Below are 24822 nucleotides of genomic sequence, written 5' to 3' on the forward strand. Positions count from 1 at the left end.
AACATATCATAATCTCCTCGCCACCTCAGTCAATAGTGAAAACTGAAAAGAACTGAAACAAAACTGTTTTTCGCACACTTTACAAAAAGTACAGAAAATATGGTTCGGGTTTCTAGTGAGGCACATAATTTCTAAATCATTGTTAAAACTATTGCTTCTTGAATTATGGAAGAAAAACCATTTCGTGTGCTATTAGACTTTTCAGAAGCTAACCCGGGAGTATCGGGATTAAAATACGTCTGGATGTATGTTTCGCCGCGTGAATTAAAAACTATCGATGATTTTAAGCAAGCTATTATCAGAAAATTTTCTATTCCTCAAGAAGGATTCAAATTATATGTCCGTGATGGTCTATTGTTAGAAACTGAAAAAATTGCAATATTAAGAGAAGAGGATACTGTTAAGTAAGTATAAACTCTTTCAAGTTATATAAATGTGAGATAACAAAGGTTTAATCTTTTGTTTATCACTTTAATACTTGACTGTTGATATTTATTTGTATTGTGACTTCATAAACCTTTTATAGTAGTTATCAAGTTAAGTTTATTTTCGCCCCGCAGTGGACTGATCGTTAAGACACGGTTCCCAGCAGATCACCGACAGTGTGCGGGTGGGTGACCACTTGCTCGTTAAAATGTTATACCTTAAAGTACTCGACTTCGCGTGCAGGTCGTCGGGCTACCGAAGCAGGGGTGCCATCCCCTGTGCAGAGGATCAAAATTGTGATGGCATGTCTTCGGATCATCCTCAAGGATGTTTCGCAAACCGTCGCCAATAGCCCATTGTGCAGCTCTAGTGCGACGTAAATTAACTACAACAAAAACAGTTTCTTTTATTTTCTCTTATTAAGGATAAGGTTAATAAAGCAAAGTGTGTACCTAAGCTTTAGTTTATCGCTTATTCAGGGCTCACGTTAAGGATATCAAATTATTAGCTAGTAAATTAGCCAAATATCCAAAGTCTTAGTAAAAAGCTAATCTTAAAAAAAATTATGGGCAATTCCATGGTAAGCTACATTTTTTTCAAAATCAAATTTTGAAATCTGGCAAAATAATAAATATTGTATTTATTTTGGGGATATTTCCGTATTGTGATCTGTCGCGCCAACTATAATTGCCAAGGTGCTAAATAGATTTCAAACTTGCAAATTTTTTTGGAAAAAATATGTAGATGTTTACCTGGGGGTGGCTACGAGTTATACCTTTCGAGTTAGTCCCTTTCTCTGATGTTTTTTTTTAGTTTCTCATGCGCTATTTCCTGGAAGTTTCCAAGACTTGGTGATTATTCTGCCACAGATCACAATACGGTAATTTCCCCTTTATTTTCTCCCCAAAAAGTTCCTGCTTATGAAAATTTGTCTTTTTAAATAATATATCATTAAAAATATTATTAACAATTAATTCTTTAGTAGTTTGATTACTCATCCACCAAAAAAGACATTGAATTAAGTGCTGAAAAATCAGAGCTATATTTCAGCACAAATTGTTCTTAACAAGCGCTATAACTTTGCACATAGTTTAAATGTACTTCTCTCTTCATAATACATTGAAACATTTTCTTGTTTCCTATTAAGCAGCAATGCAATTAACTTGCTTAAGCATATAAAGTTTTTCATTGAGTTCATAATATCACTGTCTCGTTGTTGGATTTGGTAAAATTTGAAGAACATGATCAAATGTTATATAGGTAATATCATTTTCATCTGTACTAAAAACAGTTTTATCTATGTTCTTCATTCTTCAGAACCATAACCTTCAATTCATTATCATCTTCCACTCCGCTCTGCGAAATCGCTACATAATGGAATACATGTCTTTTTCCCAAATATTAAACTAATAGAAAGGTTCCAAGTTTAATATTTTCTGGTGATTAGGCCTAGGTATTGCTTTGAATTTTCAACTACTAAATTTGAATCTGTTTCATTTGTCAAATGAGTACCTTTATCTAATTTCTGATGTCCTACATAAATGCAATGCATTTTGGATATGTTTTCAATAGGCAATGCTTTCTCAAATACTGAATAAATGTTTAAATTTTCATTATGTTTTTCAATTTCATCATACTTTATTTCAAATACTTTAATATCGCGGCTGCTTGCTTGAGCTGCAGCAGTAAAATAACTAGCATTAAAAACTGTGCCTTTGCATGTCTTAACAAAATTTCTTACTTGTCCCCTTTTTGGCACCACCTATTCCATCCACTGGACCCTTTCCATTAGATGAGGCGAAGTTATTCCAAATTATTTTTATTTTATACTTATCTTGAAGTTTTGGAATTGCAGCTGCACTCAACATATTTTAGAACTGGCATGAAGGGCCACCTGACCATTTGTTCACACAGCTGATACTGGCTGAAATATCTTCAAGAGTTATGTCCAGATATGGAATTATACTCCGTATAGAATGATCCAAATCATCTGATGCAATGATCACAGGGTTATATTGATCATTGTAAATGAAGCAAAATAAAGGAAATTTCTTTAAAAGAGAGTTATACGGGTGCCTAATTTGTTTTTTATGTTTGCTGTCACTTTATTATTGTTATGACATCTTTCATTCCTAGAGCATGGCTACTGATACGGAAAAAAAATTTATCAATGCTTACACTTTCTGCATTGCTATAGTCATTGCTTTTCCTCTGTTGACCGAAGATGTAGTGATACTGTGCTTCTATGTTTTGAATAAGGGTTTTCAAAACTGATTTTTTTTGGGGGGGAGGGGGGCTTTGGCAAAGTTTGGTACGAGGGATTGCTTTTCCCAATGAGCATAGTTACTAAAAATTAAGTCATCCTAATAAGGATAAATATAGGTTATAACAACCACTGGGGGCCAGGTTTTATTTTTTGGGTTAAATTTTTGTAAAATAAAAATATTTTTGTAAAAAATGGAAAATATTTTTGTAAATATTTTGATTAATGAAAAACATATATTTCAGCAATCACTATTTTTTATGTTTAGTATGAAATATATTTTGAAATATATGCAATATATTTGATAAAATACTAAAAATTAAACTTTTATTTTTAATATATCTTTGACAATGCCTTGTTAAAAAATTGTTCATACATTTTATTAATTTTTTTTGTTTTTCAATTATGTCAAATATAGATTTGGAGATAATTGTCCACAAGATAACAAATATATGTGCATTGAAAAATTTTAAAAATGAAATCAAATAAACAGTGTAGAAAAAAAGGATCTTCTGTGAGTTCTCTACTTCTCATTTGTTCTATTTCTTTTTAGAGCTTTTCATTGATGAATTAACAGCTGTCCAAGTACAGCTGTGTAGTTAACTGAAAAATGTCTAACTCTTAGTAGTTGATAGATAAAAAACTGACTCTTTAAATTTTTTGAATATGTATTAAGATGCAAAGATATACACAAAATGAGAAATGTGATATTTGAGTTTTAAAATCATGTGATTATGGGTTGTAATATTGGATTTTAAGAACGCAGGATCGTGTTAAATGGGATCACATTAATTTGAAAAAAAAAATCATGCTGATTTGAAGAAGGATAGAAAATTTTAAATTGCAATAATGCCAATTACAATGTTTTATTTATTCACTTCATTTTATAGAGAAAATGCAAAATATGAGAGGGAAATAGGTAAAAGCAAATTTATTTAAAAGAAAAGCAATGACGTTGAATGTAAAAATAATTATTGATTTACAATTAAAATATTTATTATTTTTAAAATCGAAATAGATTATACAAATGAGATATAAAATCTTGCTTTAAACAGAAAAATATGTTATTACGTTAAATCTTAATCACACAGTACTATTAATTATGCATTTTGATGTTGGATGTTAAATACCAAAAGTGCATCTTTGTTTGTTTGTTTTTTTTTGTAAATCAAAGTGTGAAATATTTCAATACATTTGTGCTAGATAACCTGTTCTGATATAGTTTACTTGAATTATTTATTCCATTTTCTTTTATTATTGTAAATTTTTCAAAATAAATTGTGTTTGTTAGAAATAGACTTACCGATATTTCCTTTTTATACTCTACATTTTCAAAAATTACTTCTCAATTTCAGAGCTTCAATTTTTGATATTAAGACATTTTTCATGAATTTTATAAATCAAAGCAAACAGACAACTAAAAGGTGGAACGTAGAGAAAACAATGTTGTTCTTTGAGTTTATCAGTTTTCTCTTTTAAAAAGTATTCTGAATTTTGAACTAATTGGGCAACATGTACTATTCTTTTAGCTTTATGGGAGTTTTCACACTCTGACCTTTTTCTAATGATGCTGCTGAAGTTATTAAAAATAACTAATATTTTCTATAATGCAAACTTTTGTCTTATATCAGGACTGATTGTGCTCTGGAAAAAATCCGGATTTTTTGCTAACCGTGATCCGGAAGTTTAAAGAGATCGAAGGTTCAGACGTTTCAAAAAATCATTGATCACAAAAGTTTACGGAAATCAAATTTTCAGAGGTGGAATGTAAAAACACAGTTTATTTTATTTGTTTGTAAAGGAGACCCAGATACTTTATAAGCTTATATTCAAGATTAATATTCATTTTTTATCAGTAAATAGCTATTATAATCATAAACTCAAGAAAGAAAGACATATTTGTAAATTTCAATTACTTCTCCAGGTCATCATAGGTATGTGTGAATGGTATAGGTATGTGTAATAGTAAACTAATAGGTTTAAGTAAACTAAGAAATATTGAGAAGAGGGAAAAAAACCTTGTTTAAATTTTTTTCTAATTTTTCGACTTAAACTTCTTTTTTTTATTTAAGAAATTTTCCGGAATTTTGACTTGGACTCACAATTACCCCTGTTATATCTTTGGTTCACTAATCCTTATGATAATCAAAAATATTTTTTTTTTTCTAGAATACAGCTTGAAAATCCATGTGAAACATCTTTAGAATGTAGCGCCCTAGGTATTAACTTTTCAATGAATCAAGCTTCTGTTCATTCTCTTTCTAATAGTGTAGTTAGTCTAGATAAATCTCGTAAAAGAAAAAGTGAAACATTGTCAATGGAAAACTATACTCTCTCAGCAAATAGTAAAAAGAAGAAAAAGAGAAATGAGACTTCATGTATTTCTGATGAATCGGGAGATTTTTCTTCACACGAGAATTTATCAGGCTTGGAAAAAAATTCAGCAGTCAATACTTCACACGATAAAGGGAAAAGTAATAAGCAACCTGTTGGAAAAAAGAAAAGACCATATCATAAGACACCCACTAGCGATTTCATCAATTTTGCTGTGAAACTATCTGAGGCAGAAAAAAATAATCAGAATGTTTGCCAATCTGATGTGAATGTTACAAATGGTAAAAAAGTCGAGTATGGTGTTTCTGACTCTAATCTGTATAAGACTTGTGAATTATTTAGTAAAACTAATTTAAGTCCCATACCTGAGAGTAGTACTTATGTGCTGTCAGACAGTCAGGCTCTTTTAAATTTGACTGAATCCCTCAACAACAGTGGAAGTCAAGATGATAGCGTGAAAAGTCGCTGCAAAACGAGACGTCGGAGGAGAAAACGTAGAGCAATTTTGACTACTGAAAGTTTAAGTTTGCCAGCAGATGTTACAACAGAGATGGAGGGAAGTTTTCTTTGTGATGTTGAATGTGAGAAAACCTATAACACCTCCTCAAATATAAGAAAGCATGTAATATTTCGCTCTCCTTCTCCTAAAAGCACAGACATGTCAATAACCATGGAGAGTGATCTTAATAGCAGCTTCGATGATGCAAAAGTGTTGCCAATTGGAAAAAATAATGTTAAAAGCAATTCCAAACTAGATTCTTCAAGAAACAAGTCTCTCAAGGAAGACTCTGAAATTGAGGCTAAGTTTGAAAAAGGTTGTGAATCTGTGATAAGTGGGTTAAATAAAGAATCTACTCCTTTTCCTAAGAAAAAGTTGAAAGAGAAACCATGGGGTGTCTCTCCTTTACCAAGAAACAGTAGCAGTTCCAATACTTATTCTGTAAGCTTGAATTTATTTTATCCTTTTTTTAATCTGTGTTTCATTTTAAGAAAAATTACAATGTTAGGAAAGACATTGATAATTTAAATTTGTTTAGTTTTTTTGCTTAGAATGCAACATCAATACTAATTTTCTGTCGAGACTGGAATAGTCAAAAGATTTTTTTGAATAGTTAGAGATGAATATTCTACCTGGTTTGTTTATTTGCCTTTTTTAGGACTAAATAGTTTTTTGAAAAATAAGTAGTAATTAATTAAATCTTGTACAATGGAGATTCGTTATTTCCATAATTGAAAACTGGAAGATTTTCTTTTTATAAAAAAGAATTTTTTTTTTTTTAAATATTGTTTAGCAGCATTTCAAAGAATTGAAACAATTCCCTTGTTCAGTTTTAATTTAAAAGTTTTGAACCTAATTACTAGCATTTTTAAAAAGTGCTTAAACGTGCTTATTTTTTATTTTCGTTATTTAAAAGCCCTTAAAGGTGCTATTTTTATTGGTTTTTAAAAAGTGCTTAATTTTCCCTTTTCTAAAATAGGATTTTTTTTTTCGTTACCATGTCGATTTTCGCCACGTATTATGCACAAGCGTGCTTTTCACAATGTTCTATTCAATGTTTTCACAATTTATTTCGGGGTACTGTCAGTCCATAGCGTATGAAAGCGCCTATCATTTTAGATGTTTAATGAAATACTTGCGAGTCGGTATGTGCGTCTACAGAGTTGGGTTCGGTGGGATTCTTGCACTCTCATGTGCAACTCTGCTGCATTTTGCAAGATATTCGCTATTTCAGACTTCACTTTTCACCCTCTGATATCAAACCGAAAAATCTTTTGATCGGTTTATAACAGCTAATATAATCAAGAAAAAAGTTTTTTGTCAGAAACTAGTTATTTTCTAATGATCATCTAAAGTGTTTGAAAATTATTTTACATTTTGTTAATGTATATAGTGCTTAAAAATATTTTTGAATGCTTAAAAAGTACTTAAAAGGTGCTTATTTTTTTTTGAAAGATTTGGCTACGCACCCTGTTGCAATTTTTAAAGAAAATATAAATTTTTAAAATACCTTGATAAAATTTGTAACCAATTGGNAGTGTATTACTTCATCGTTTTTTCTTCTTTTTAAGATTATTTCCAAAAAAAATTTTTTTTTATTTGGGTTTAACAATAAAAAAAAACGGTTTTTTTGTAGCGATTCAGAAAGTTGGAAAAATCAGTTATCCGGAATAGCGATGGTCCCGATCGTTCCGGATAATCGGTTCCCTACTGTACCTTGATAAAATTTGTAACTAATTGGCAGTGAATAAGGAAATATTGAAGCTGCTAACGAAAATCAACAAATATTTTCCCTCTATGTGCATAGCTTTATCAATTCAGCATATTAAATAATAAAAAGTAAGGTATTTATCTATATAAGGAGTCTTAAAATACTTTTTCAGGAACATATTACTGTTACACCCATTACCTATCTTATTAATATAATACCAGATGTACCAGAATTAAGTCTCGAAAATTGTAGGACAATTTTTTACGGGCCTTCTAAAACAAATAATATAGTATTCTTTACTAATGATTCAGCCACTGGTACTAGATCCAATTAAATAAATTGTATTTTTATATTTCCATGTAATGTTAGAACTTGTTTAAAGATTACCTAACAAATTGTACCTAGTTTTTCTTTCAACAGTCAGATGCCTTTTGAACTAAAACATTTTTGCTTTAGGAATTAAATATATTTTATTCTCATTTTATGTTTTTGTTATAGGTGGAAAACATTGATGTCTCAAAGACTGATGTAAAGCCAGCTTATCAAAACTACACACCTTTAAATTCCTTGCCACCTGTGGGTACTCGTTTGGCATATAAGGTTTGAGGTCTTGTCTCTCAAATTTTAATGTTCTTTTAATTTCAATATTTATTTAGCAATGAATACTTTTGGTTAACAAGGTGATTTTAGACAGTATCATAAATCAGAGTTGCTCTTTTTATTAGTAACAAGCTACAAAAATTAGGAAATATCATTGATTTGAAAGTAACATGAATGACCAATAAACATTTAACCAATTTTCTTTACTGTGGCACAGTCAATATAAATTAAAATAAAATAGTCAATATATATTAATGTTTTTAAAGTATATGAAGTAACAATACAGAGGATGAAGTTACAAATTATATTTTAATAGAAAGCTTATAGGTATACAAAAGATAAAAGAATTTAAAAAATTTCATTTTCCCCTGAAGTTAATTTTTATTTCGTATAGAAAACAAAATCTGTTTTGTATACAGTATCAAAGAAATGTGATAGTTGTAATGTATTACAAAATAGTATTATCAAGGTGAACTTCAGTAGTAAATAACATACTAAAAGTTGTTACGAAATATTTTTTCTGTTGCTTTTTCTTTTTTATATTTCTGTTAATCTTAAGTTCAAGGACCATATCAATAGATACTATGGGCCAAAGTGAGTTCAGAGATATTATAAGGCTAACAGATTACCCCAACATTCTCCATATATCATTTATATGTAAAATAAGTATTACTGTATTTTTTTTTTCTTTAAATAAAGGTACGAAAATTTTCTACTTATTTTAAATATAACTTTTATTTCTGCAAAAAGTTCTAGAAATAATAATGAAAACCATTTATTCATTTGATTTGATTTCTAAGGACAACTACAAGTTAGTGGTAGTTTTCTACTGCAAATAAAATTGTTAATTTTTGCTAACTTAATATTAAATATCCCATCTACTTGTAAATATTAAACTAATATTTTAAATACAAGTGAAGTTTTGTTCATATTCTATGATACTATAGAATATGAACAAAATTCTATGATAAGGACCGAGAAAACTATTAAATATAGTGTATTGTATTACAAATTTTATTTTAGTCAGTTCTGATATTGTACTTCTCTTTTGATCATTCTTATTTCTTCTTGATAATTATTTAACTATTATAACTTGGGCAATCAACGTTGTTTTTTCTCATTGTTATGTTATTAAAATGATAGAAAACTTCCATAAGAAGCAAATAACTACTAATAAGAAAAGATTTTATGAAGTTTTTTTTTTTAATTTTATTTTGGATTATACAGGGTTGCCACAGGATACTAAAATGCGACTATTTGCACTTATTTTTGACCTGAGGCATTTATGGCAACTTTTTTTTGCTTGAAAAGGCTAAAAAAGCAACTATTTTCAGGAAAAGGAGACTATTGTGAGACGTCTGTGCTCCTAACAGTATTTTTTTAGCATAAATTGATTGGCATTAATGTAAAATGTGATTACTGTGAGGCTTTACTTTTTCAAAATGAGCACAGAAGAATCAAGCATAATTGTTGCCACCATGGTAAAATTCAACTAGAATCCCCCCAGTACTCCGAAGCACTAAGAGAATTATTATTATGACTCTCTTCTGATTCACAACATTTCAGCCAGAACATATGCTCATACAATGCAGTTTTTAATTTTTATCATTTTCAAATGTATATAGTATTTTTCTTTAAATCTGCAATGTATTACACTTTAAATTGATTTAGTTAGAATTTTTTATTGATAGTGAGTATAATACAGAAATTAATTGCGAAGGAAATATTGGGGGTTGGAGAGCGGCAGCAAGCAGTGGGCTCTGCCCCCTAGTATCTATATATATGTTTGCTAAATCAATTATTGATAAAAAGAAAAATTGTGTGAAGGGGAAAATTAATAGAAAGAGTATGTTTTTTAAATTTCTGAATTCTAGCATTTAAAAGTATTTAATGTTCTACAAATATACTAATTTTTTCATATGAAAATTTAGTGTTAGAATACTAACGTTTATTTAAAAATTATCATATTGGCCATCAACTTGACTAAATGGATCATGGTATATTTCAATGAAGTCTTATAATAAAATTTTACGCGACTATTTTCGTGCATATTAGGCTGCTAGAAGCAACTATTTTGTTCATTTTTTTCTGTGGCAACCCTGATTATAGTGTAACTTAAATAAAAACTAAGGATTATAATGTGGGAATGAAAAGAGATTCTAATGAGAGATCTAGTTAAGAGATTTTATTAATGTTTTTTTAATTATTATTATTATTCATTATAGTTTAACTTTTTTAAAAAATATAAGAAAAATTGCTTTGTGCTGCTATGTAAAATTGCTATATTAATATATTTTGTTTTCTTTTTAGGTATTAGAACTAAATGAAGAATATTGCCCTGAAGTTTCTGAATATAAAGTAAAAAAAGTTCTAAATTTATTTTTCTTAATTCTGATTGATTCACAGATTTATTTTATTTATTTATTATATTACATCTGTGTTAATATTTTTATTTCCATGGCATAAGTTATTTAACAAAAGGAAGAAATTCTAATTTTTGTGGATAAAATCAATAGTCATCAGTGTTTTTACCATTGTGTTTTAGTGTAAAAAACTTATTTAATTGTTATCATCCAGCCTTAATTGGGAATTGCTATAATTAAAGCCACAACTACATTGGCAATAATAATAACAAATGTATAATTGACAATAATAAAACAAATGCAAGTTTTAAAAAAAAGTTTTGACCTAGTTGATATAGAGTGCTTTTTAAAGTTTTGTGTGTGTGTGTATGTTAGCTTCTTACTAAATAAAATTTGCATGACATCGTCCAAATCAAATTAATTTTTCTGATAGTGACGTGTCTTTTTATTGTTGTTCAATACAAATTAGATTTTAAATTCATGTGAATTTGCGCATTCTATTTAATTTCTCATAACATTTTTCCAAAATGGAACAAGCTTTTTCCTCGATATACATTTACTTGTGAAAATGGTTTGATATGTTTTTCTTAATTTTAAAATATTAAGTTATTGTGCATAACTGCAATTGAACATTGAGGAATGCAATGTGCTATTTTACGTGTAAGAATAGATTGATGTAATTTTGCTTAATTTTATAATATACTTTTTAGACATAACTTTAAAGGAGAAACTCAATTTTCTCTCTTATTCTAACTTTTAAAACTATGAAAATGTGTTAATGTTTTCAGTGATGGTTATTTTTGAATGGAAAATTATTTTTTTGCAGGAAGGAATTTTGCGAAAAGTGGATCCAAACACTGATGAACTAGAAATTGAATTAATTCAAGAAGAAATTAAACCAGGTACCTATTTCTTTACTGTTGTGTATGTGTTATTATTATTTATCAAAAGTGCTTGTATTATGTATTGTATTAACTAGAGATGTATATAACTTTTTGCCAGTCTACTTAATATTTACCTATGACCAAGTAGTAATTTAATTATTTAACCTTAAAGAAAATCATATGCGCACTAATAAAAAATTCTCTTTCTGATGTTGAAAGTTCTTGTAAGTGCATTTATAGTTTTGTAGCTATATTAATGAAATGCAAAAACATTTGCAAAAACTGATCATGATAAAATTACTAGTTTCTGGCAAAAAATCTTTTCTTCATTACATTATTGACATGACCATAAAAACAATTTATGCAGAATTTTAAATACATTCAATATTGGGTCATTCATTTTATTTTTAAATTAATGATTACTTTATTTAATTATGTAAAAAAGAATATAATTATATATAATTTAACAAAGTTAGCAGGTGAATTTTTTAAAATTTAAACAGGGCTTTCAAGGGTCAGGGAAAACCTGGAATTGTCAGGGAATTTTATTTTAACTCTTAAAAGCAAACAAAGTTGTAATTTTTTTACAAAAAACCTGGAAAATAAGCAGTCTTAAAATTGCCAGTAACAGTAATCAGTTACTGAGATTCAAGTTAAATAATTCTAATATCTTCTATAATTATTTTATAAAATTTACTTTTTAGTGTAGCTTTTCCATGTTTCAATTTTCATTCTATTATGAGTTTTTGCTTGCAAAATCTGATGTTTGGCATTGCAAGTAAAAAAAGTCAAAATTTTCAATGAAAAATTGCATGATATAGATAAAATGTGGTATGGATTTTCATTGAAATTTACCTGATATACCTCCTGGAAAAGTCAGGGAGTTTTTTTTTCTGAAATTGAATGGGAACCCTGTTTAAATAAAAGCTATTTATAAAAGTATATTTAACAAAACATTAACAGGACTGTTATTTATCATACTGAATTTATAAAGCTATATGTAAATTAGAGAATTAAACAAATTAAGGAAAGTTAATAAATTCATATTACTAATATAAATTTGTGAGTGGCCTTCACTAAATTTTTATTAAAATGTTTTACTTAGTTCAGTATTTCTTTAATGAAATGATTAAAAATGTTTTCAATAATTTTGAAATGTTAAGACAATAAGAAATGAAGCGAAACATTTTTGTCAGAAGTAAACTATTATATGTTAAATTCATGACTTTTAACAAATTTGAGAAGACTGAATTTTTTATTTCAGTTTTTTAATTAAAGATTTTTAACTGCATTTGCTAAATGTTAAAATAATGAAAAAACCCTCACTTCATACTTTTTTAAAAACTGGCTTCTAAATATTGAGATTTTTCTTAATGTAATTTAAGACCACAGAAAATTTTAAAAATTAGGTACAATAGTAAATTTTAAAAGTATATTTGCAATTAGTGGATGGTCCCTCAGGTAAAAAATCCTACTGTTTATAAATTCAATTTTTATCTTTTTTAAATTGGGGTAATGAAGCTTTGTGACTCAGGCTCTGGACTCGCATGAAAATCTGTAATTAGTGAATAATCCCAAAGTTAAGTTCAAGAATTATGGTGCTGATCTATAAATAAAATAGCAGATGAAGACCATTGATTCGTCAGTGAGGAATATGATGGTTTTTCCATTTGATTTCAAAGGGCAGAAAATAAGGCTTCAAATCAAGAATCTCCTGCAAAATGCAGCACAATTTCATATGAGAGTGCAAGAATCTTTTACACCGAATCCAGCTCAGTGCAGGCACATGTAGACCCAAAAGCATTCATCAAGCATGTAAATCATATGACAGTGCAAAGGAATGTGTGAACTACCCTTTTTTGGTAATTCCTGTCAAAAATCGACACAGTACAAGAAAAATCTCATTTCGGAAAAGGAACACCCAATGGAAAAAAGAAACTTAAAGGGCTTTTCAAAAAACAAAAATTGAAAATAAGCACCTCTAAGTACTTTTTAAAAACACTACTCACCCTGAATAAGTATATAAAATATATTTTTAATATGTCAGCTTCCATTTATCCTGTAGCAGAGCCCAACAGTTGGCACTGAAACTCAACAATTAATGGCCCTAAGTGTGCCAGAGACACTGCTCACAACATGAACTACAACTTCTACCACAAACTCTCTTTTAACTGTGAAACGGTGCCATATGTTCTTCACTCTAGACATCACTCTTGTCTCAGGCATGTGCTTTACCTGGGGCCATGCCATAGTCAAATTCATGTTTTGTATGTAATATAAATACCAAGGCGTTAAACGCATTGTCTTAATAATTAGTCTTTTAACACTGTATACATTTACAATTCTTTATAATTATTTGCGTAAATGGTTATTTTTATATTTTTATTTCCGTAAGTGAAATGTTGAAATAAAATCCATTTTCTTGGAAAAAATGGTTTAAGTGTTAATTAGTAAGAATATCTAAAGTGTTAAGCAAGTTAGCTTGCATTTTATAAATCTCGTAATTTAACAATTGTTTATTTCAATAAAGAACTTAGTAACATTTGCACTTAAGGTTTTCTTAAGAAACTTATTTTTACAAAGAGCATAAATTAACTTCTGATATAGTTTTCTTTTCCCCTGTGATTCATGTGTTTATTTTTTACTATTTATTTAGTTCATTTTATTGTTGACACTGTACATCAAACAATATATATATAAGCATTTTTAAACTTAACAATACCATAAAGAATTTTTTATTAAAAAGAAGTAAAATATTTAAAAAATGTATCTTACCATTATGTTTTATTTTTCGAAATTGTAATAAATCTTCCTAATTGACTTACAAAATTCGAATTATGAAAGTTTTGCTAATTACATGTTTTTCTTTCTTTGTTGTTTAGATAAATTGTTTTTTATTTATTCAATGCTATTAGATGGTAGCCTTTGAACAATAATGTATTATAATAGTTTAACACTCTAAAATTATGCCAAGAGGGCATACTATAATTTGCTATGAGAAAAGAAAAAAACTCAAAGCATAGCACTGAACCCCTTCACGAACCTATTCTTAACACAAATTTTGTGTTAAATAACATAAGGAGAACTTTTTTTTATGTATATAACTACCAGCTTAAAAATCAAAAGAAGCAGGACTAACACTCAACCTTATCAAAGGAAGGGAAAGAATTTATTAAAATTTAAACACTGGTCTGCAGGACCAGTTACAAAACAATATTGCTAGTAAAATTACACATTTTCATTGGTCAATACCAAAGTATGTTTTTTGGAAAGAAAATAGCTCTTAAAATTTATAAAACAAATTAACCTTAACAAATACTTTGGTTAGTACTTGACAAGACTGCACCTATAGACTACCTTAAATTTAGTTATGTTTTGCCTTGTTAATTACTTTTTTCTGATACTCAATAGGAAGGCACAAATAATGATTTCGTCCTAATGCTGAATATTCTGCAACATAACTATGACAGAGATGCCAACTTGCTCCAGACAGCAAATATATATTTTAAAGTGGTAGTTTATTAATTGTGATTTTTATCCACCTCTATTTCTAAATAATGCGTAGGTTTATATAATTCGCCACTTTGTAATACTTATGTCATGTTATACCCTTTAAAAAGCAAGCAAAACTAGTAAAATATTTGCAAAATTTACTTCGTAGTTATTTATCGTTTTTTTTAAAATTATTTTGGCGTGTCCGGAGCAGTTGGCATCTCTGCTATGAGCTACCGATAAATTCCTTTTCAAACAAATTTTTTAAAAAATATTTAATATACTTTTTAGTGAGAATAAGTTCAATTCATATAAAATGATGATGAATCAATTCACTGTTAATAGCACATATGATGAATTAAAAAGATACAATGAAATTTTGTCAATAAATCTGCATAGTCTTTGCCTTATAACTTTAATTTTTGAAGTAGTTTGCAAAATAAAGGCAGGGGACAAACTTTCTGTTTCTAAATTTTCAATGTTTTTTTTTTAATCATTATTACTACTATTATTCGATTATTTGAATTATGATTGAACAACATTGCTTCATTTCTTTTCTTATATTTGATTCTCAAAAGACATTGATAATGTAATGAAAATAAATAATAAATTTTAATTGAAGATAAATAATATCTTTCAGTTAAATTTAAATTTTATTGAATGACCTTTACTTTAAAAACAGTAGAAATGGAATTGATTGACGTAAAGAAGTTTTCAGTAATTCACCATTAGTTTATTTTCACTTAGAAGTTTGTTTGTTTTTTCTGACATTTGAAACTATACATTAATTTTATTTTATATTTAATTAAGAATTATTTTCTTTATTTTTTTCTCTTCCTAACAAAGGAAAATCAGGAAAGTTTGAGAACTTGTGGAAGGATGAACCTCCTCCAGATGATCAAGTCATTAAAACGGTACTTTTGTTTTTCAAAATTATAAATTTTTGTTTTTTTCCTTCTACATCAGGCATTTTCTTTACCTGTCTTTCTTATTTTTTTAGGTTTCCCTAAACTGGACAGCTTTGATAGATCCTAGACTTATTCCGTAATTAACTTAGAATTAATCTATTGCTTAATTCAATTCACAATGTACTCAGATTCAACTATACAAATAATTGCAATTTATATGTTAATTCTAGTTATCTGTACATTATTTTGTATACATTTGGAATGTACCAGCTTTTCTTTATAGGTGTACTAATATTAAATTATTAAATACTTGTGTTCTAATGTCAAATACTTGTAAATTTATGAAATAAATTTAATAAGAATGTTAGTTGAAATCTCTTTATTATATTTTTGAATTATTCAATCTTAGACAATGTTGCTAAATTTTTTTTAAAAAATTAATACTTTTTTTTATTTATTTACAATTGAATTTATCCTTTGCAGTCGCGTGCCCACTTTCAGCTATGTAAGATTTTTCGCAGCTCTATGCCCCGTTTAAAGGCACAAATGGAATATCCCGGGAAAAAGAGATGTACAGCTTTTAATAAATTTTTCAATTTAAAATCAAAATTAATATTTTACTCTATAATCTTCTAAAAAAGAAGAATTCAGTGTATTTGCGTAATTAAAAACAATTATTTTTTGAATATCTGAAAAAAATATATTTAAAAGGATAATTAAGGACAAAGTGCTGGTAGAAAAAGCACCTTGTTAGCAATTTCATGAATTTAGCAATCTATTCAAATCGGGTGGTTGAGTACAAGCCGGATTTGGTTGCAATTTATTTAGTCAAATTAAATTAGTTATTTTAAAAAAGCTAATTAATATACAAGAATTTATGGAAAGTAACTTTCCCCACACCATACTGTTTAACAGAATTGCTCTTCAATAGTTCTAAAATTTTTTTTTGCAATAATTACTCTTATTTTATTGTAATATACTATACAAATACTTTTTCAAGTATATAAATTTTTTCTCAATCTTATCAGAAGATTAAACATATGAGACTTTTATTTATAACAATACTAAAAATAAAAGTATCAAACTCCTTTTTTTTTAATTATTATTATTATTGATGATGTCATGTCATTTTACACTTGTTTTTATCCACTGGTATTTTAATTATTCAGTCCTTTTGCCTGGTTTTAGCTCATTTATTAATTTTAGCTAATTACCTTTTAGATATTGTTTTTTTTTTTAACTTTTTTTCAGGCTTTTGTTTGATTTTGGCTAATTTGTTAAATTTAGCTGCTTACCTTTTAACTACCTTCGTGTTTTTACCTCATCTTTTTTCTTATGTTTAGTCATCTTATATTTGCTTTTAACTATTGTACTGGTATTTTACTTATTCAGGCCTTTTGCTTGGTTTTAGTTGCATTCTTATTGCGGTTTCAAATCAATTTTACCGTAAAATACATTTTTACCATACAATAAAGTAATTTTTATAGTAATATTTTTTTAATTAGTATAATTTAGCGAATTTAAGGTAAATATTACTATAAAATTTATGGTATATATGATTTTTTTTTTCCGTAACATATTCATTTGAAAATGTTAGGTTTTCATGATAAATTGTATTGACAACAAGAGTGCCATTTGGCTTTTCCGTAATTTGATGAGGAATGTTATACAGTGTACCATTCTCTACAATTCCATTCAACTTTTTCAGTAAATAATAAATGCAGGTAGGGTTAGAATTAAAATGTCAATATAACGTTTTTTTTTTTCATTTGATATGAGGGCAATTTATATAAATGAAAATTTATATAAATTATTTTTCATTTATTATATTTTTCCTGAATTATTCAACAGATTTTTAAATTTTGTATGATTCAAGTAACTAATGCATTTTTTCTAAAAAATATAGATGTTGCAAAATTTTATAGTTCAAAAATTTTTTATACTATTTTTAAATTAAAGAATGAAATTTTTTTGTAATTATAATAAATTATTTTTTGAATAATCTGTTAAATATTGTTCCTATAGTTTGGATATCTTAATGTTAATTCCACTTCATACATGTTTCAATATACAGGGGTGCTACGCCTGCGCCATTTGCGACAAACTGAGACAAAACGGCATAACTGCGACATTCAGCTCAGTGTCTGCCAAAGCTGCGCCATTCTGAGACAAAACGTCCAAAATTTGACAAACCTGAATTCAGTTTCAAATATTAATCCGCATCGCCGTGAGTCATTGGAGAGCATTTTGCCGTTCACGCCTGTCAATGTCAGAAATTCCGTTTGGCGAATCAGCTATTGGAATGCATATAGAATATGCGTTTCGTGTCTACAATTGGATTATGTACCGCAGTGAGTAGCAATCAGTATCGCATGCACGTGATCTTGTAACAAAAAGAGGGTATTCTTCCCTTATACTATTGGTTATTATCTTGCTTTTTTTTCCTTAGGAAACTGTACAGTGCACATAATTATTCAGGGATGAAAGACTTCCGCAAAAAAGCGGAAATCCGCTTTTTTCTCCCAAAATTTCCGACCATGCTCCAAAAACTAAAACTTTTAGGGAGTCCAATTAGAGAAACCCAAGCCAGGGGGGAGCTGCCGCGGGCTTGTTGCGTTGACAACCGCGACTTCCGCTATAGAGTGGAAAGGAGTCTAAGCATTTCGTTTCGACCGCCGACATTAGATTTTTTTTTTGGCTAATTTTCGGAATTTTAATTATTAGGAACTGCGCTGGAATATGCTAAAATCGCGATTTTTAATCAGACGATTTTAATATCAATCATCGATTTTCGTATTTAACTGATTTAAAACTTACGTGTTGCGATTTTTTTTACGCTATTTAAAAATCGTATTAGCAATTCCTATTCACTCAATTTAATAATTCAATATCGCGATCTGTATTCTCGCGAGTTTAAAATCCAACGTCGCGATTCGTATTCACGCATTTTTAAATCCAATATTGCGATTCGCTATCACGCAGTTGCAGGGTGCGTAGCGTTTGTAAAAAGTACTTAAAGCTGCTTTTTGGGAGATTTCGGTTTTAAAAGCTTTTAAAGGTGCTTTTTTCAGCTGGCGTTTTTAAAAAGTGCTTTTTTTCACGAATATTTTTTTCTTTTTCCTTCAGTGACATCTGGCGGATCCCCTGCATTTCACGAAAAATGGGGTGTTAGCTACGTAATCATTCACACGGATTTCATGTCGTACCCACGTTATGACTTGCGCATGCGCGCACACTCGAAACTGAAACCCAAAACTCCAATTCGGATAGAGTCAGATCCTTATTAAATGTTTTTCTTTTTAATTTATAATTTTATTCTTGTTTATTTTATTTTACTTCTAACACTTTTTTGATGTAGGGGGTAAGGGTACTTTTGTTCAGAGTCAAGTTGAATTCACTCGGTGATGTGGGAAAGTACTGATTGTTTCGATTTACGTCCGTTTCTTCTTTTTTTTTTTAACGCTAAAACTGTTTATAAAAAGTTTTTGTTTTTCAATAATATCATTGATTGAATATGAATTTTTTGAGTGCTTGAAAAGTTTTTAAAAAGTGCTTATTTTTGATTCAAAGATTTGGCTACGCACCCTGAGTTGTAATATCATATCTCGTTTTTCGCATTTGTACGCTATTTAAAAATTACTCATTGCGATTCGTATTCACGTGATCTAAAAATTATGCATCGTGATCCTTATTTACGCGATTTAAAAATTCAATATCGCTATTTGTATTTTCGCATTTTTAAAATCCAACAGCGCGAATCTTATTCACGTGATTTTAAAATTCAAAATCGTGATTCATATTCACGCGATTTTAAAATCCAAAATAGTGATTCATATTCACGCGATTTTAAAATCCAATATCGAGATTTGTATTTTCGTGTTTTTTAAAATCCAACAGCGCGATTCATATTCACATGATTTTATAATCTAAAATCGCGATTCACATTCACGCGAATTTTAAATCCAATATCGTGATTCATATTCACACGATTTTTAAATCCAATATCGCAATTCATATTCACGCGATTTTAAAATCCAGTATCACGATTCCAGAAAGAAGTAGAATTAAGTTTTTTCTTGAATTTGTTACTGTAAAGATGTGATACATTTTTCTACAGTTGTTGCATTTAAACAATTGCTAAGTACATTCATAATTACATTTTATGATTGTATATCTAGCTATATAAATTAAAAGAACATAGTCAACTAACTGATCTTGTCAATGCAAGAAAGTACAATCTACTAGTCAATGCCAATTAACTAAAAAGTTTACTTTTATACTTAATAAAGGATGCAAGTCATTTTAGAAAGAAAAGTATATTTATATGTGTCTTTTTAAATTGTTTAATAATTTTTATATATTTCTGTTTTGATATAAAAATGTATATATGCAAATTTTTTGGCTATTAAGTGCTCCCTAAAATTTTCTTGAAAAATTCCTACCTAAAATATTTCAAAATTTCAGTGCACCTCCTGAGTTTTATCAAAGAGTGATTTTTGTTCTTTGTGTTATTTACATTTTCTTAAACTCTCATTATTTAATTACTGAATTTCTCTTTTAATTATTGAAATCTGTAGAACCTTCCATTGTAAATGAATAGTTATATATTTTGAGATGAAATTAGAGCTCAAAATAAAATGGGTATTTTCCCTTTTGAATTACCAAAACTAAATAGATATTTCTTTTTAGAAAGGTCACACCATTATATTTTAAAATGTAAGAAAGTTAAAATTTACTTTGTAAAATTCTGGAACAGATACTATTCATTAGCATAAATGATAAATGCAATATATATGAAAACAACAGAGTTCACAAAACAATTTTGTGGACTCGTATAATCAATCATATGCAGGTTTTTTTTAAATCCTAGCAATAGTGAATGTATGTATAATTGTAGTACTCCTAGTATGCTATTAATGGTTTTATGGATCCTGAAAATTATCTTTATATTGTTATCAAACTGATTAATAGTCATTTTAGCTGAGATAAACTGAGTCAAAAAATAATTTTAGTCGAGACAAACTGAGCCAAAAAGAGATTTTAACTGAGACGAAATGCAATTTCTGGCGAGACAATTTGATATTTTGCGAGTAGCACCCCTGAATATATCTCCTCTGCTTTTTAAGCAAATTCAAAAATGATGATATACAATTATAAAATTTGTTTGAGTTACACATTTAACACCATTTTAAAGTGTGCAATTTTGTATGACAAAATACTTGACAAACTTGATTGAAATAGGTCGTTATCTAATTAAAAATAAACAATTTCTCCAGAATCATTTACACAAGTAAAGAAAAATGAACGAATTGCTTTTTCCGAAAACTAAATATTATTTGATTAAAAAAAGATTTAAATTTTGAATTTATAAGAAAATATTTCACAAATCTTTGGGAAAGCCTATTTCGTTGAATTGTGTAAATAACCAATTTCAAACCATATTTTACAGATTATGGCTAAATAACTTATTATTTTTATTATACCAAAAGTATAAATTTGTGGAATAAAGCTACGTTTTTTCAGTAAAGTAAAGCATTTTTTCTTCTTTATCTGATTTCATCTGTTAAGATATCATCAGCAAGAATTAATTAACATATCTGAAGGTAGACCCCTCATATTCCAATATATTGAAATCTGATCAAAAGACGTATAGTTAGATTATATAAATAGGTTGGTTATTCAAGGTGCTTTCCTTCATTACAAGCACTTTACTCATCAGTTTAATTAATATTCTGCTCTATGAAATAGTATACTATATTAATGAATGTATTCACTATGGAATCAAATTAAATATATGACTTTCTTAGCCAGTAATAGTGATATCTTAAATAAAAATTCTAATTCAATTAATTTCCTTGTATAAGTGTTTTGATTTCAATCTTGGCCATTGATGTTTTTAATAACAGGTATTTGATAAAGATCTCTGTACTAATGCAAAGAAAAATACCTGAAAATGTTTGTGCAATTCAGCTTTTTTTTTTAAAAAAGTACCAATTCATTTTGTTCCGTTATCTGTAATATATTTTTAACATTAAAAGCAAATTCTATTAACTGCCTCAGAGATCAAAACTACCATATTTCTGGTTAATGTGAAATTGACTACTGGGGATATCTTAACTAACCAAAATTTAAAAAAGAAAATTTTAATTTTTAAAAATATCTTCTGAGTAATGATATTCTTCAGTATTTTTTAAATGAATACAATAATGTGAAATATAATACAGAAATACTCAATTAAACTAAGATATGTTTTTGTGCACATGTTCGAATGAAGCAAGGTTTTAAATGAATTATTTTACTATAGTGGCTACATAGTCAGTCTTTGCCACCATGTTCAAGTTTATTATTTAGTTTACCTGATATAACGACTAAAAATTTTTAAATATTAAAAAAAATTTAAGAACATGAAAGAAAGCATTATAAACTTCTTACACGAAATAGAGCTATAAGCTAGCAAATACCACTGATTTTTTGTTTAAAATATAGTTAATAATACATCAATTAAAATGATGACCACACATTTAAGCAATGATAAATTCTGTAACAGAATGGGGTTCTCCCAGAAATAACCTTCTATTATATTTAAATGAATATACGGTTTAAATATACGAAATATGCAAACATTTTAAACTAAATAAAATTCATACAATCCAAAGATGAAAACATACCATCATCAATAATATATAAAATCATCAATGCAGTTAATTCTAAAGGGCACCGGCCTGTTTGTCATTTCAACATGGTCTTTATTAGAGTAACAACTTTTTGCCTAAGATTTACTGGAAAATCACTTGACTTCAAAGTAATTTTTCGTTTTACAATTTTTCTCAAATCACTTCCACGTGTTCTTTCTATTTTCAATACATTACAATAAGCATTTGTATAATCTGAATGTATTACTTTTGGATGTGATCTATTAGCACGGATTCTACAGTAAATCCTACCATTTCAATTTTTTGTCAACCCCTTAAACACGGTACAGTGAAACCTCCAGGAAAGACCTCTATTTACAATCACTTTTGGGAGGCACAGAATTTTTTCCATAGACCTTATGTTACAAAAAACCTTTGAGACCGTTAAAACCTCTCCTAGCAACCAGGAAAACATGCATGACAAATGTGGAAAAATTCTAATAAGGAAACCAAAATAAACAAACTTTTCACTCATTAAAGCTAACTAATTTTTATGGTATAAAATTAAATGCTAACTTATAATTATTTACTTACTTAAAATAGCTTTATCATTCATAATTGCTAAATTTGTTTCTACACTAATTATATCAGTTGGGATCATTTTTATAGATGCTGAATTCTACTCACCGATCAGTTTTTGAAAGACTATAACAAAAGTGGCATTTCCGTACCAGGAAAGTTAGACTAAAATTAAAATAGTTTCGAAAAAACATGTACATTCGATAACAACTTAGAAGACAGTGAAGGTAACCTCTAAAAACAATTTTACTGTATGTAGAGTGGATGCTCCCACAGGATTCACTGTATATTCAATTCCAATATTTAATATGTTCTTATTATAAGTGAAATTTGTTATAGTATATTTAAGGTGTTCAATGGGAGGGAAGGGAATCTGTCCGCTAAATAAACATTCAAATGGAAAACAATTGATTATAAGTGAAATTCGTTATAGTATATTAAATATTTAATTTGTTCAATGGGATGGAAGGGAATCTGTCCTCTAATTAAACATTTAGATGAAAAACAAAAATTGCTTGTTTTGGGACAACAAAATTGATTTTCGCTCAAATTTGGCACCTAAGTCACACTTTTTGCCTAACTAATGTTATGAGTTTGGTGCAATTGTGGGGAAAAATGGATTGGAGCAGAAATTTCACTTTGGAGCAACTGTTCCAACCCTGTAAGTACCTATCACTTTTCGTTATTCCTTATTTTAATGGAAACACTTTTCTTTCAACTAATAGTTTATTTAAAATATTATATGAAATTTTAATTATATTTTGCATTAATACTAATTTATATTCGAATTTGTTACTGACATTTTTTAACTTTTCTTAGAATTGAGAACATTTTTTTTAGTTTCAAAATAAGTAAATAGTTCTTGTAGAAGTAAACTACCTTGATATATAATTTATTAATAAATGTTTCTTTTTATTCTGATGCTTAAAAAAACTTTGAATACAAAAAAACCTTGTGAAAAGTCATTAACTTTCAAATATTATTCCTTGGAGCAAAAAGAACAACCCTTGAATAATCTAAATATATATGCATAACATATTTTTGAGATAAAATTTTTTATTTTTAGCAGTTTTTTGAATTTTTTTTCTTTTTTTTAGCATTTGCAATATTACTAATGGATAAATCATTTTCTGTTTTCAAACATACAAAAACCTACTTAAATGAAAAAGCTTGAAATGAATAGAAAAGCAATTGTGTTTTCTTCAATTGCAAGGCAGTGTACGCCATGATTTATTTATTCACTTATAATTAAAATGTCATTTTTAATTAAACCCTCTACATCAGTGCATAAACTTTTGAACTACTAAAAAGAAAAAGGGTTGAAACCTTAAATTTGTAAATAATACCTTAAATTTAAAACTATAACTAGTTATACTGCTCTCCCCAAATAATCGCCCATGGGTGAAATACCAGCCGAGTATAATATATAAAACATATTGGTTTAATCCCTATTGTTAAAGCTAAAATTAGTTACTCAGCAAATGATGAATTACAGAATATTTTTCCACAAATTATGATTTTATCAAATCGTTCCATAAAAAACTCAATGATAAATTAGAGCTGAAGTTTTATCTTTTCTACTTAGTAGGTTCTGATATATTTCACACAATTATTTTTGGCTTGCAAATTATAAATGCAGATACTATTTAAGTGAAACATTTTACACCTATACATTTGTTAAAAAAAAAAAACTATTTCTTATGAAAACTAAAAAAGGTTTTAATTCTTGAGAATATAAATGCATGCTCTTATGAAGGTTAAACAAAATATAGAAAAACAATAGTCTTACAAAGTATAAATATGTAATGAATTTGACACCACAAAAAAAGAGCAGATTTGCTTTTTTAATTTTATTTAAGAAATTTCTATTTCTTTGCTGCTTTCACTTCTACATTTTTTACTTGCTTCTGATGCCTTTTGTTGTGTTTTCGAGCAAACTTTAAGTTTTTCAAGAACTTAGGATCAACCTAGAGGTAAAAAAATATACATTTTAACATCCGCAAAGTCTTAAAATTTTTACAGCAATACAGTAATCTCGATAATTTGAGTCTCGGAACATAGATCAAGTAAGTTCATATTAAACAATTTAGCTTTAATAGTAATGCCAGTGCTCATTCCAGAGCTTAAAAAG

General features: G+C 28.1%; 1 protein-coding gene across 3 annotated transcripts; it reads left to right on the forward strand.

Annotated features, from left to right (window-relative positions):
• The first annotated feature begins 54 nt into the window (after nucleotides 1-54).
• Nucleotides 55-15847, forward strand: LOC107442659 (coilin). Of its 3 annotated transcripts, XM_043052197.2 has the most exons (8): nucleotides 75-404; nucleotides 3108-3203; nucleotides 4859-5963; nucleotides 7732-7833; nucleotides 10144-10191; nucleotides 11023-11098; nucleotides 15419-15486; nucleotides 15573-15847. In XM_043052197.2, the coding sequence occupies exons 3-8, from the start codon at nucleotides 4923-4925 to the stop codon at nucleotides 15618-15620; spliced, it is 1383 nt and encodes a 460-aa protein (XP_042908131.1). In that variant the 5' UTR covers nucleotides 75-404; nucleotides 3108-3203; nucleotides 4859-4922; the 3' UTR covers nucleotides 15621-15847. The 3 variants fall into 3 exon arrangements, 2 of the variants coding, with proteins under 2 accessions (XP_015911778.2, XP_042908131.1); XR_011636829.1 differs by lacking the exon at nucleotides 3108-3203 and having other exon boundaries at nucleotides 55-404; nucleotides 7732-7840; XM_016056292.3 differs by lacking the exon at nucleotides 3108-3203 and having other exon boundaries at nucleotides 55-404.
• The last annotated feature ends 8975 nt before the right edge of the window (nucleotides 15848-24822 follow it).

This window comes from Parasteatoda tepidariorum, chromosome 5 (genome assembly GCF_043381705.1).
Source record: "Parasteatoda tepidariorum isolate YZ-2023 chromosome 5, CAS_Ptep_4.0, whole genome shotgun sequence".
NCBI lineage: Eukaryota > Metazoa > Arthropoda > Arachnida > Araneae > Theridiidae > Parasteatoda > Parasteatoda tepidariorum.

Bases quoted from the DNA above. Each gene is read 5' to 3' on its own strand.
- LOC107442659 (XM_016056292.3), top strand. From the start codon at position 166: ATGGAAGAAAAACCATTTCGTGTGCTATTAGACTTTTCAGAAGCTAAC. The intron at 7,834-10,143 runs GTTTGAGGTCTT...TTTTCTTTTTAG, and splicing joins GTACTCGTTTGGCATATAAG to GTATTAGAACTAAATGAAGA. The intron at 11,099-15,418 runs GTACCTATTTCT...TTCCTAACAAAG, and splicing joins TCAAGAAGAAATTAAACCAG to GAAAATCAGGAAAGTTTGAG.